General features: G+C 43.3%; 1 protein-coding gene across 3 annotated transcripts in view; it reads right to left on the bottom strand.

Moving 5' to 3' along the window:
* The window catches only part of CUNH8orf34 (chromosome unknown C8orf34 homolog), a 173,896-nt gene extending 170,722 nt beyond the window's left edge, over positions 1-3,174 (bottom strand). For all 3 annotated transcript variants that reach the window (XM_087751811.1, XM_087751803.1, XM_087751796.1), the window contains exon 1: positions 2,427-3,174. In XM_087751811.1, coding sequence (XP_087607937.1) covers positions 2,427-2,495 — 69 coding nt within the window. In that variant the 5' untranslated portion in view covers positions 2,496-3,174. The remainder of the gene's footprint in view (positions 1-2,426) is intronic.
* Between the last annotated feature and the right edge of the window lie 9,104 nt (positions 3,175-12,278).

Below are 12,278 nucleotides of genomic sequence, written 5' to 3' on the forward strand. Positions count from 1 at the left end.
AGCAAATAATACTGCAGAAAATTGAATCCAAGTTTACTCTGTTCTGACTTGGTATTAGAAAATTAGTACTCACTGCAAAAAAAGATGGCTGTCATCCATGACAAGTGGTGATTAATTAGCATCAAAAACACAAGTGGTGTAAGAAAATGCTAGCTGTATCTGAATGAAAGACGAAGCACAGGTCTCTCTTCTCAATGTGTCAGAACTTTTAGAGACATGAAAAACTGATGCGTTACTGAATATATCTGACTTTGAACACATGGTATTCTTGATACACCACAATGCATATATTATACGAATACTAGTATAGAGCATAAGCTTCACCCTATGCATAGTCTTTGATCAATTCCTGTTAACTTCAAATACATTTCTTCCCCTTACTAAGGACTACAAGATCAAGCACAGGTTGCAGATCTTCAAAAAACTGTTGAGAACAAAAAATACATCACCAAAATGAAACATGTAAGTAGATTTTAAATGGCTAATCAGGAAGTGGAGGAGATAAGAATTACGATCCTCTTCCTCCCAGTGTTATGGATTAAAATAACTTTAAACAGCTACATGAATGCTACAGCCCTGTATCTTAAATCCACTCCCTAGTATTCAGGTCTAAGCGGACTTCACACAAAAATCTCTTCCCGGTATATAGGAGTGCACTAACAACCTGTAGACAGCCTGCAAGGTTATGCCAAGAGCCTCCCACAGACTCTACCACAATGAAATTCCTACATTATAGCAGTTAGTGAAATATTTAGTGATATATGAAACACTGTAACAAATACAACTTCTTCATTTTTTCCTCCGCTATTGATAACTAAAGCATCCTGCTATTTAAACAATAGAGATGAGCACCTTACACTACTGAGAAACTAGGTTAAAACACAGTGACTCAGAACAGTGATGTCAAGTAGTTTGTTTGAATTTTAATGCGTTAAACAATGGGTTAAGAAAATTAGGAAGAAAATGACAGCTGTCGAGGGCCTAACTCTTCAACATCCCTTAGTTCCCATTGAAATATACAGGAGTCAGTTACGTATACAGCCCTAGCAACTGTGTTGATTGAACAGTCTTTTATTCAGAAACTGAACCCCACCAATGTTTCCACTTCTATGAATTTTAGAACTAGAAAAATCACCTGCTGTTCCCTAGTACCCAGTTACAGTTCCATCAAATGGGGTTTTATTTATTGCAAAATGAACATAACTCCTCTGACACTGAGCCAACATAATCTGTCGCAACAGCCTCAGCCCATGCAAAATATAAGAACTGGCCCTCAGCGAACAGTTTTCTAACAAAAATTGAACCTTTCTTATGAGGGTTGGCAAATGCTACCCAAAACATACACTGTACCAGAATAAAAGAGATTTCATACGCAGTAAGCTTGATTGAGAACAAGTTAAATACTGAAAAAGGGAGACTTGCGTCTTGGGATAATACTGCCAAAGTATAATATATGTGCATTTAGATGTAAAAACTGTGTGAGAAACAGGATGATAAAATGGTAATAATCCCGATTGCTCTAGTACCCTTTTAAATTCTAAGTATTCATAGCTTATGCACAGAAATAGTAAAATATGCGCATCCGTGCATCTACAAATCCAAGCAAGAGCATCTTTGTAAGACCAAGGAAAATCTATAACAAAAATACGGTTCCCAAGTGTACGACTGCAGATGAAAATTTCAGAAAACACCACCGACACGGACTTTTCGCAGGACACGTTTCACCCCGAGTCCCCGGTCCAGAGGGCGGGTTTCCCGGTGGGGAGGCATCCACCTCTCCCCCCTCGCTAGCCGGTCACGGAGGGACAGCCCCTCTGGTCTCGCCCGCGGGCCGTGCGGTGCCCACCCCCCGCGGCCCGCCGCTCGGCGCTGCCGCCCTGGAGAGAGGGGGGCTTGGGAGCGCCAGCTCCCCCTCACAGCCCACGGAAGGGGAGCCGGTACGCGGCTCCCCGCGGCCGGGCCGCCGTCCCACCAGCCCGCGGCTCCGCGGCCGCCGAGGCGAGGCGGGCGGCTCCGCGGCGGGCGCCTCCGGGGAGCGGGGCCGCGGGTGGGAGGGCGAAGGGGCACCTGTTTCACGGCCCGCGCGGGCGCCTGTGAAGCAGAGGGCGGCGCGTCCGTGGCGGGGCACGTCCGCGGGATGGCCGGGAAGGGCTGCGCGGAGCTCCGACACTCGGAGGGGCGCGGAGGAGGGACAGGAGGGCACACGTGTGGTGCGGAGCGGCAGGGCAGGGCAGGGCAGGGCAGGGGCTGCCGGCGCTGCCCTCCTCCCCTCCCCGGCCGGGCAGACGCCGAAGCGGCGCCTCAAACTCGTCCTCGCCCCTGCGCTCACCTGTGCTGCGCGGGGAGCCGCGGCCATCGCGGGGGGGCAACCCCCGCCCTCACCGCTGCCCGCCGCGGGGGAGCCGGCCGGCAAGAGCGCACCTTACCTCGAAGAGGGGACCGATCTTATTCTTCTCCAGGTAGGCTTGGATCCTGGTCTGCTGGTGAGACGCCATGAAGAGCTCCGGAGGCGGGGGCTGGAGCTCCTCTCCCCCAGCGGCGGCTGCAGTCCCTCCGGCTGCTCGCGGCTCACTCCCCCGCCGCCCAAGGGCTGCCACAGCGGGAGGAGGCGCTGTGAAGGGGCGGCAGCCCGAAGTCCCCGGGACGGAGCTAACTCGGGGAACCGGGCGGGTAGCCGGGTGCCAGTCGCCCGCTTTACTAGGCGCGGGGCTGTGGCGGGCTGTCTCCCCTCAGGGAGCAGCGGGCGGGCGCTGCCTGGAGCGGAGCATGGTGCAGGGAGGAGAAGAGCTGCAAAGGCGGCCCCCGAGCCCGCTCCGCGCTGTGGCTGTGGCTGTGTGTGCGCCTGTGCCTGGCAGCGCCTTGGTTACGGGAACAGCCGCGGCTGAAGCTGCCGCCCTGGCGACAGCGCCGCTCCCGAAGCTAATGGCCGGGGGCTCCTGTCAGCGCCGCGGCCGCTGGCACCGGCTGACGCCCGGGCTCCGGCACACAAAAGGCAGGAGCGAGGGAAGGGGGAGGAGAGCGGGCGGGAGGCGGGGGCTGCTCTGCCTCCTTCCCTCCGCCCTGCTCCCCTGCCCGCCCGGGGACGGGCTTCTCCCCCGGCGGAGGCGACTGCCCGCTTTCCGGGGTCGCTGCCTGGGCGCCGGCGTTTGGCCGGGGACACCCCCCCCTCCCCCGGCTCCGCTCCCCCAGGCTGGGAGTCCCCCGGGCCGGGGGTGAGCGCCGGGGGCCGCCCGGCGTGAGGGGCCTGCCCGGCACTCGGAAACTTGAGCTGGCGGAGGGTCGCGGGGGAGTGAAACGAGCGGCTCAGCGAGCCGGGAACGGGGGTGCAGGGGCTGCAGCTAGCGCCTTTCCGTAATTTTGGTTTAAATTATTTTTAAACCTTAAAATGCTACCTTTCTTACGATACCGATGAAATTCCCAATTAGCGACACCGAGCATCTTAATACAATAATTCGAGTAGCTATGTAGGTGCACCCTGGTCGCAGGTTGTGTCAAGTTCCCTCCAACAGCCAAGGGCTCCCGTCCAAAGCCCGGTGGAGTGAATGAGAAATTTCCAGCCGGCTTAGCGAGGTAACGGCTACATCAAAGAAGCGGTATTTATTCTTTCTCCACTTCAGGTAATTAGTTTCCGCACCTTTTCTGGAAGCAGGGTCATAACCAGCTTTTTTTTTCTTTCTCTCTCTTTAGAGAAGAACAAACAAAAACATGCTTCTTGGGATTTCACGCTCCTGTTCTTCTGTAATAACTGATTCTGCTGTACCAGCATTCACCTGTTGTAAAAAAAAAAAAAAAGACAAAAAAAAACAAAAAACAGTAAAAAAAGCATATTTTTTCATAAGAAATTTTCAAAAGCACAAAACAGCTTTGAAGAATATTGGAACATCCAGCACATCTGCTGCATCAGGCTGCCTGCTCCCAGTCAAGCAGTGCTCTGCAAATGCAAGAGTACAAGCCTTTCCTGATTCAGAAACTGTTAAAGAAAAGGATTAATTTTGTCAGGAGTCAAAAGATCGTGAGTTCTGCTCCCACAGCCATTGACTGTTGTTTTTCTTCAAAGTCCTTCTTACTGACCTAAAACTCATGCCTGTACCTAGAAAGAGGTCAAGTATAAGTGTACCGTAAAGAGAGTTTGCAGTGCACCCTGTAATATAAGCAATAGCTTGTAGAATTCTTTAATGGTTTTGCTGGAACATGCTCAGTTTCACTGCTCATCCCAGTCTCAGTGAGGCAGAGTGTTTATTTTCTCTAGTAGCTGCTAAAGAATAGCCTTTTTAAATTTGGATTTTTAGTGTGTTGGTAGTCTTCTAAAATTCGTATCAACTCAGAGTTTTAGCATATTATCTCCAGCAAAGTACAGCTGCTTTGCCTGGTGCCACTTAAATAATATGGTGCTAAGCTAGTTTAATCAGCCTAATGAGGATCATACAATCATAAGGGTAATTGCCAGTGACGCAGGTTCTCTACAGTGGCTCTAAGGATTCCCATCAGATGAGGATGTTTGTAAAATTTCACAGATCTCACCAGAACCCAGACTGCTCCAATAGATAAAAGTCTCCCACTTTGCAAAATGATGCTTCCCTCCCATGATCCAGGAATGAGAACGTGTTTCTGTAGCCCTACACAACCTGACTTTTCAAAGCATCACTATTTCCAGACCTGCTGGGACCTGACCACACCAGGACCTGCAAACTACCACTGCTCTGTGGAGACAGAGCAGGACTCTTACCTGTCCAATAAGAGGCCTGAAGAAAAGAAACAAGACTATCAGCGATACAAATAGAAAAGAGAACTTACTAAAGGAGGTTTTAAAGATAGCATAACTCTTTATGGTTGCATATGTGCATTTAACTAGATCCTAAGATCTCACTGTTAAAACCTCAGAGTTTTGGGTTTTGTTTTGTTTTTTTTTTCTCCCACAGAATCACAGAACAGTTGAGGTTGGAAGGGACCAGTCCAACCCTCCTGCTACAGCAGGGTCACCTAGAACTGGTTGCCCAGCAGTATTTCCAGATGGCTTTTGAGTATCTCCAAGGATGCTGGATCTTTCTAGTATCTTGTCATTTTTGCTTCCTATTTCACTAGACCTTCCCTTCCCTCTCTTAATTCTCACCCAGACATATAATCTAGATTTCCCAGTTGGCTTGGGAGATGCACTAGCAATCCTACTGTGGCTGGGGAAGCTTCCAAGGCCAAATGCAGAATTAGCTTTCTGAACAGACACACCTCATAATCCCATAGCTCCCGTAACACTTAACTGACAGGTTATCCTTTGATATGGATTAGGCACTTTAGGGAGACACGAACACAGACAGTCCCTTACCAAGAGCGTCCTTTTACTGTTTCTTGGTTGAAGGTCTCCAGCAGCTCTCTAACAGAAAGCTCTCTTGAGTGCTGAAGTATGGCAGTGCAGGTGTCTCCTGCAGAGAGCATAGGCTCTGTGGCACGATAGGGTAGGAAAAGGAACTTCACTGTTAGCTTTTTTCCCTCTTTTTCCAAGAAAAGCACAAAAACTTTTGCTGGATTTAAGACAAGCTACACTAAGATAACTATCAATAAATACCTGTGATTTGCAAATAAGCACAGAGAGCTGGGTATGTTGCTTCTGTCCTCTGAATTGTTAGGGGAATTTTTTTTTTTATTTAATTGAGAAATTTTAAATTAGTTTTTAAAATTGGTATCAATACAGGTCTTTTAAAATGAACTTTCATTTTAATAGTGAAGCATCACAGATTTTAAAAAATCTCTTGGATTAAAATTACTGATTGGGACATGTATAAATTTATATTACTCTCAGCAATCTTTTTGTATGAGCAACTGAACACTAAATTACTTTACAACCCAAGGAATAAAATATAGTCTCTGTATTGTGCTATGCTATGATCCTTGTTTCATTTTGTACATACTTTTCTTTAAAGAACAGTATACAGCATGCACATCTATGTAATACTCAAGCCTGAACTACAAGAACCGAAGTGACTGCAAGAATTTGCACAGAGGCATCAAAAAATGAAAGGTGTCCTGATTTCAAATTATATGCACCACACAAAGTAAAACCCGTAAGATTCCAAAAAAAAAAAGGGAGAGGGACAAAAGAACAGAGCTAATTTTAAGATGCTTATGATGACACTATATTCTGTGTCCACACCTGTGGTATCTAAGCTCCGTGTTATTACCAGTGTATGCTGGTGGTTTTCTCATCCTTCACTCTTCTCGCCAAGAGAAGACGACTGTGCAGGTTTTGGTAGATTGTTTCTGGTTTGACTTACTTAGTTCAAGAACTTACTACAGTAGGGTCCCGTTAAGTAATTCCATAATATTCTACATAATTTCAGTCCTGTCATCCATTTTTCAGGAATAAGATTGTTGCAGTTCCACCACTGAGCACTGAATTTTCAAAGTTATGGGCACTTGCAGCACCTAGTCATCATTGCTGGAGTTAAAATACCCAGGCTTTACATGCAAAGAAGGTGTTCTTCAGGGGTCAGAGCTGCCACTGCCTAGCAGAAAAGGAAACTGATGACTTGGCTGTCTGTAAAGGTACTCTGTGGGTCACAAATACCCGGTGCCAAGTCAACAATTTTCTCCCTGCTGGCTAAAATTTGATCCATATGCTCTGCAGGAAGTTTATTTTTTGAGATGGCATCTGGAGTGCAAAAGAGACATTAAGATCTAAGAGAAATCTGTAGTGGCAATATATGAATTTATTACAGACCTTTACATGGCTTTGTAGCTCCCATTAAGTGCTTTATGTTTCAGCTATCAAAAATCATCACTAGAAGTTCCTTAATGAACCTCTCAAAGGACAATTAGGGGAAAAAAAGAACAAGTAGCAGGCTCATTAAAAGAGATAGTATTCCTCAAAACCTGGTGATATTTTCTTGATAAAGCCTTCAATTTTGTCAAGATTTCCTTTAATGTAATAACTTCATAACAAAGAATTCTTCTTCCATTACTGTGGTCTGTTTCTATTGAGTTTGATATTCTATGCAAAGTCATTATCTACTTCATGAAGAAGTAGGAGAGCCATTAGTCAACAGCTGACTAAATGTTGTTCTTACAGTATGCTTGTCCTTTAAAAAAAATGCAACTGAAGTTACCTTCAGGAAAATAAAATCCCTGAGTTCCTGCACTTTATACCTGAGGCATTATTTTTTATTGCTGAAGCATAGCCTTGGAATTTACAAACCCCTGTTGTAAAATTTTTTAAAACAGCACACGCGTGCGCACACACACACTGGCTGAATATTGCAGTGCTTCAAGCTGTTTAAGATAATGGAGGTCTAGCAGTTCCTGACCTAGAAAGCTGCCATCTAGCTTTTCATTTAGTATTCCCCTAAAAATATCTGCTCAGATAGCATGTTGTCAAAAGAAATTGAAGCATCTTAGTACATTGTACTGAAATATCCAATTTACCTTTTATCCCATATCAAGTCAGCAGACAGAACTGGGAATAACGTCACTGGAGGGCTCATGCCAATGATTTGGTATACTTAATTTTGTCTGGTGGTTTTTTTTAAAACCTACTCAGTACAGGATAATATCCCCACAAGCATCAGCTTGAGTTTAGACAACCTTGAATATCCTTTTTATGGTTTTCTATTCGCACCAAGATAAGAGCCGTAGAACTTCAAAATCTGCGCTAGACTCAGGCTTGTAGTAAAGAGCAAGGATTCCTTTGCATCATCATTCTCCTAGAGAATTCAACCTAAGTTTTGGGTATTTTGTCCTTTATACATTGTGATCTTGGCCACAAACACTCAGCCTCTGTGGTAAAACATTTCCTATTCCCTGCCGGGCAGGAGCCCTTGGGAACTTAAAAGCTTGTGTTATCCTCAGGCTCCCAGTAAGGACAAGAACAAACCACTAGAAAATCCAAGATTCATAAACCACACTGTGTTTAAGGAGGAGGAGTGACTACCTCTTTGACTCCTTTTCTTCTCAGATATATTATGTAATTTGTTTTCATTCATGATGCTCACTTTCCTGCTTCCAACAGTTTGTTCAGGAATGCTCTTCTCTCATGCTATTCAGAGAAAAATCCAGCTAAACTTGAAAAATTTCGTTAATATCATATTGCCAATCCAACCATTAATAGAAATCACTACTGTTTCAAGACTTTATTGCAGCATATATCCATTTTTATAGTTGTTTTCTTTCTGTTTGGCTATGCATAAACAGAATACGTTAGTAAAAGGGAAAGTAGCAGTACTTATGAGCACACTGATGATAGAGCAGGACCTGACTTTATATATTAAATACATTTCAAGGACAAATTTGCTCTGAGATTTCACAGTTTAAGTGCAGTACAGAAGACTACAGACAGGCTTTATCGGGAAGCCAGCTAAGACTACCATGCAGCCTGCTAAGCAGAGCTCTTAGTACCCTCCTAAAGATGGATAGGCCGGATTCATATTCAGCTACGCTAACACCCAGGGACTCAAATAGTTAACTAAAAGACGTACCACACCAACTGACAGTTACATTCTTCTTTTCTGAGGGATACAAATATTAATTTAATTATTTGGTAGTGGCTAAGAGCATAACAATACAAGCCTTCAAAAACTGTTCCTTTCCCCTCCCTCTCTAGCACCGGCAGACCACAAGAGCATTTGTCTATGCACTGTTGGCATTCTAGTAGTGTGGATGGCAGCGGGGACAGAACCAAGATCTTTTGGCATGTCCAAGAGTCTAGTCTAGTTCCTCTAGCCCGTGGCTAGTAACTAATATTATGCAGACCAGCCACCAGAGGGGAATAAAGAGTCACACTCTACTAACATGGGTTACTGCATTGTAAACTGCTTTGCAGGAAGATCTCGGGCATGGCCATGAACAAGTGCTGTCCCTGACTCAGCTGGCAACTCTGGTTCATGCTGTAGTCCGATTATGTTTGTGCGTGCATATTGCATTCAGGCAGCAAGGTTTACTTAACTGTCTATAAACCTGGAATATGTTTGTATACTCCCTGCATAATTATTATAATTGTTTGTACTGCTAACTGTATCCACTGCTACTTGCAGTGGTAAAGTCATGTAGGCTCTGAACCACCAAGCATTTCAGCATGCTTTTTAGGTAAAAACATACGTGTAAATTAGGTTATCACGTGCTTAAAGGTAAACATATTTAAAGTGCATCGCTAGATGATGACCGTTTCAAGGGGGGGGCGGTGGGGATAGCAGAGATCAGTCTCAGCTGACTTTAGCCTAGGAGGGCTGTTAAGCTATAGCTGCCTATAAGAGACTCCTCCAGGAAGCCATTGAAAGCAGGTAATGTTACTAAAGCTGCTAAAGAGTGAATCAGTGCAGAAGCCAATCTAGAGGACGTTTAGGACAACTGGTTTTCAGACGCTCAAGTTAGCTTTTGCGTATACAACTTGGGCTCCTCTGCTCCTAACAACACAAGTTAACAATAGTAAAGGATTCTCCTTACTCATCAGGAATCCCCAAAATGCACAGGAGACTATTTCCCAGGTTGCTTTTTATTACCAGAACATACCTAAGAATGAACAGGATTATGCTCAATGAGCATACCACTAATGCTAACTTCCAACACTTAAAAAAAGGGAAAAAAAATGTGTCTAAGCCAAAATCATCAAGAAAGACCTTAAAATAGATTTTAAACCTTTAAATTTCACAGTTTCGAGGCCTCTGGGCCCCCCTCCTCCCTTGCCCCCTCCCCTGACACAAAGCTGTGATCTCTAGTAACTCTTTTTTTATAGTGAAAGCAAAGACTCTGTTGTAGCCAGTTGATTGCAGGAACTAGAGGCAGAAAAAAACGAACACTAAACATAAAAGGAGTAATGGTAAAAAATATATGAGTTGGCAACGCTGCTGTATCTTCTTTTCCAGGCTTAATGGAGCTGGATTTGAAGACAATACCCAGGGACAAGAGCTTAAAAATTGAAAATTTACTAACCTAAAGATTGCTATCTTCACACAAAAATCCAGGCAAAGAGGTATGTGTTGCTTTTTAGTGAGAGGGAGGCTAGCAATGATCCCATTTAATTTCCTGTAGTAGGAAGCTTAACAACTATTCAATAATAGTATCTCCTTAGGTGATTACTGCTTATACTTGGAGGGATGTGAAATTAGAGGAAGTCCTTGAAATATTAATGCCAAGGCCCATTACAGTCCTTGAAGAGGAGGACAAGGACCTTGGACTGAATGTGCCATTGAATGCTTGCCCTTGGCAGCATTGCAGCCATCACACACACATCTGATTCTTTCTAAAGGGGAAAAATTCTTGGCTTGGGATCCATCCCCTTGGTTTTTTTTTTTCTCATGGAAAATGCTGGATACAAGGTTACTTCATCATGGCTGATTTGCTTAATTGGAAAGAGAGACTGATATTTCTGCTATGAAAGTAACTGTAGTTTGACATTTCTGCATCTATCTGCTTTCATAAAGTTTCAACTGATTTTCCTAAAGCAGCATGTGTGCAGGTCTTCATAGGCTGTTGCCTTGATAATGAGTTGCATTTTCCACCTGATACACCAAATCTTAGCCATACAGCTGACTCCCACTAGTAATTATGAACTTGCAGCATTTAAAAGAATATGCATTACAATAAGAACGTACATCAGACAATTAGGAAAAAGGTAATTGAATTTGTCTCCTGTCCCAAAATAGAGGGAAAAGCTTGGCTTGTTATTAGTAACATGACATCCCTAATAACATTTTAAAATGTATTCTTAATCTAGGATTAATTTTCAAGCACTTGATAAAGCAATTTACATTTCATAACCTTCATTGTCCTAAACAATTTTGAAATAAAGGATTATCTTCTGTAGCAAAATTGAAAGGCTCATTTGGAGACTAGGTTACCTATGCGCCTGAGCTTTTTTATGAAAAGATGTAGATGGTTATTTTTGCTGGAAACTTTTTTCATGCAAATAGAGGAATGTATTGTCTGTTTTACAGAAATATTTGAGGTTCAGTCATGTTCTTATCAGGAACTTTAAATTCCAAGCTCTACATATAAAAAATAATATGCGGGTTGGTACCAACTTCCCTTCAAAAGAATAAGGCATGCAAATATAGGCCACATATATTATAGAGATACTAATTCAGTGCTTATAAACAACACTGCAATTAACTATTAATTATATTTTTAAGTGTTCTAGGAGTCAAGATTTTAATGTTTTGGTAATCATTGGCTGACCTGCTTTGAATCTTCTTACTAGTGTGTTTACATGAAATTCAGCATAGTGGCTTTCTTTACAACAAGAACTATTTTCTAATTGTTAGGTAAGCATTAATACATGACTTAAAAGACTGTAATTTATGGACTTCAGGACATTATCAAAGATAAGCATAAGAAATTTTTTACATTTGTCTGGCTTTTAAGGCTTTTTGGCAAGTGCTGTAGGGGAGGGATTTTTAAAAAGAAATGGGGATACTCACAATTTTGAATTTACATAAGGACATTTTGATGGTGTCTAAACAATGGCATGGAACCTGAAAAAGCATGGAGAGAAGCATAAGGACTGTGTGAGTGGAAAACCATTAAAGGAGGCAACTGTGCGAGTATCTACATAACTAACATAAATAGTGGGAGTGAGCAAAGTACTAGAATGATGCAGTGTACAATATTAATTCTCTGGAGAATGTGGAAAAGATCGTAGACCAGGTATGATGGTTCATTAGAAAATGGTGTCTATCAAGCTCACTATACTATTCTATGCTGGCAGTTTTGTCAAAATGACGAAATAAACACACGTTTGTTTACTTGTACCTAAGAAGAGAGGAAGAAGTTCCAAGAGGTTTAGAATCACACTTGCAAGACGGAGCCTATGCCTCTAAATTTAGTGAGATCAGTATCAGGTCTACAGTAAGGATACAGGGTAAAAAGAACAGAAAGCCTGAAGCTTTGAAAGGAATTTTGAAAAGTTATATTTCAGAAAACAGAAATACTTTGATCTGCCAGATTTGTTGGTGCAGCCTTTTTCTTAAGTAGCAACATGCTGCACTTGAGAAAAAAAATGCATGAATGAACAGTCTGTTCAAAACAGAGAAAATGTAAGAAAGATAACAGCATTGTCGGTATCGCCAACAGATTGTGAGCATGTACACGGGTTGCTATTACTGAGCTTTAGATGAAGTACACTGGTATTTGGAACATTTTGAAAGGTTAGGAGAATCGGTTTGCATAGTTATTGGAGATTAAGTTGGTAGCGAACATTCTCCTAAACAATTAATCCACAAGCCCATTCAGGAATGCAGTACCCCTCTTACTCAAATGTTTTTCCCATTTCTTTTTCCCCTATTCACTTCCTATTTGTT

The sequence above is a fragment of the Nipponia nippon genome, unplaced genomic scaffold (assembly GCF_047370975.1).
Source record: "Nipponia nippon isolate SJK-2023a ecotype South Korea unplaced genomic scaffold, ASM4737097v1 scaffold_1, whole genome shotgun sequence".
NCBI classification, from domain to species: Eukaryota; Metazoa; Chordata; class Aves; order Pelecaniformes; family Threskiornithidae; genus Nipponia; species Nipponia nippon.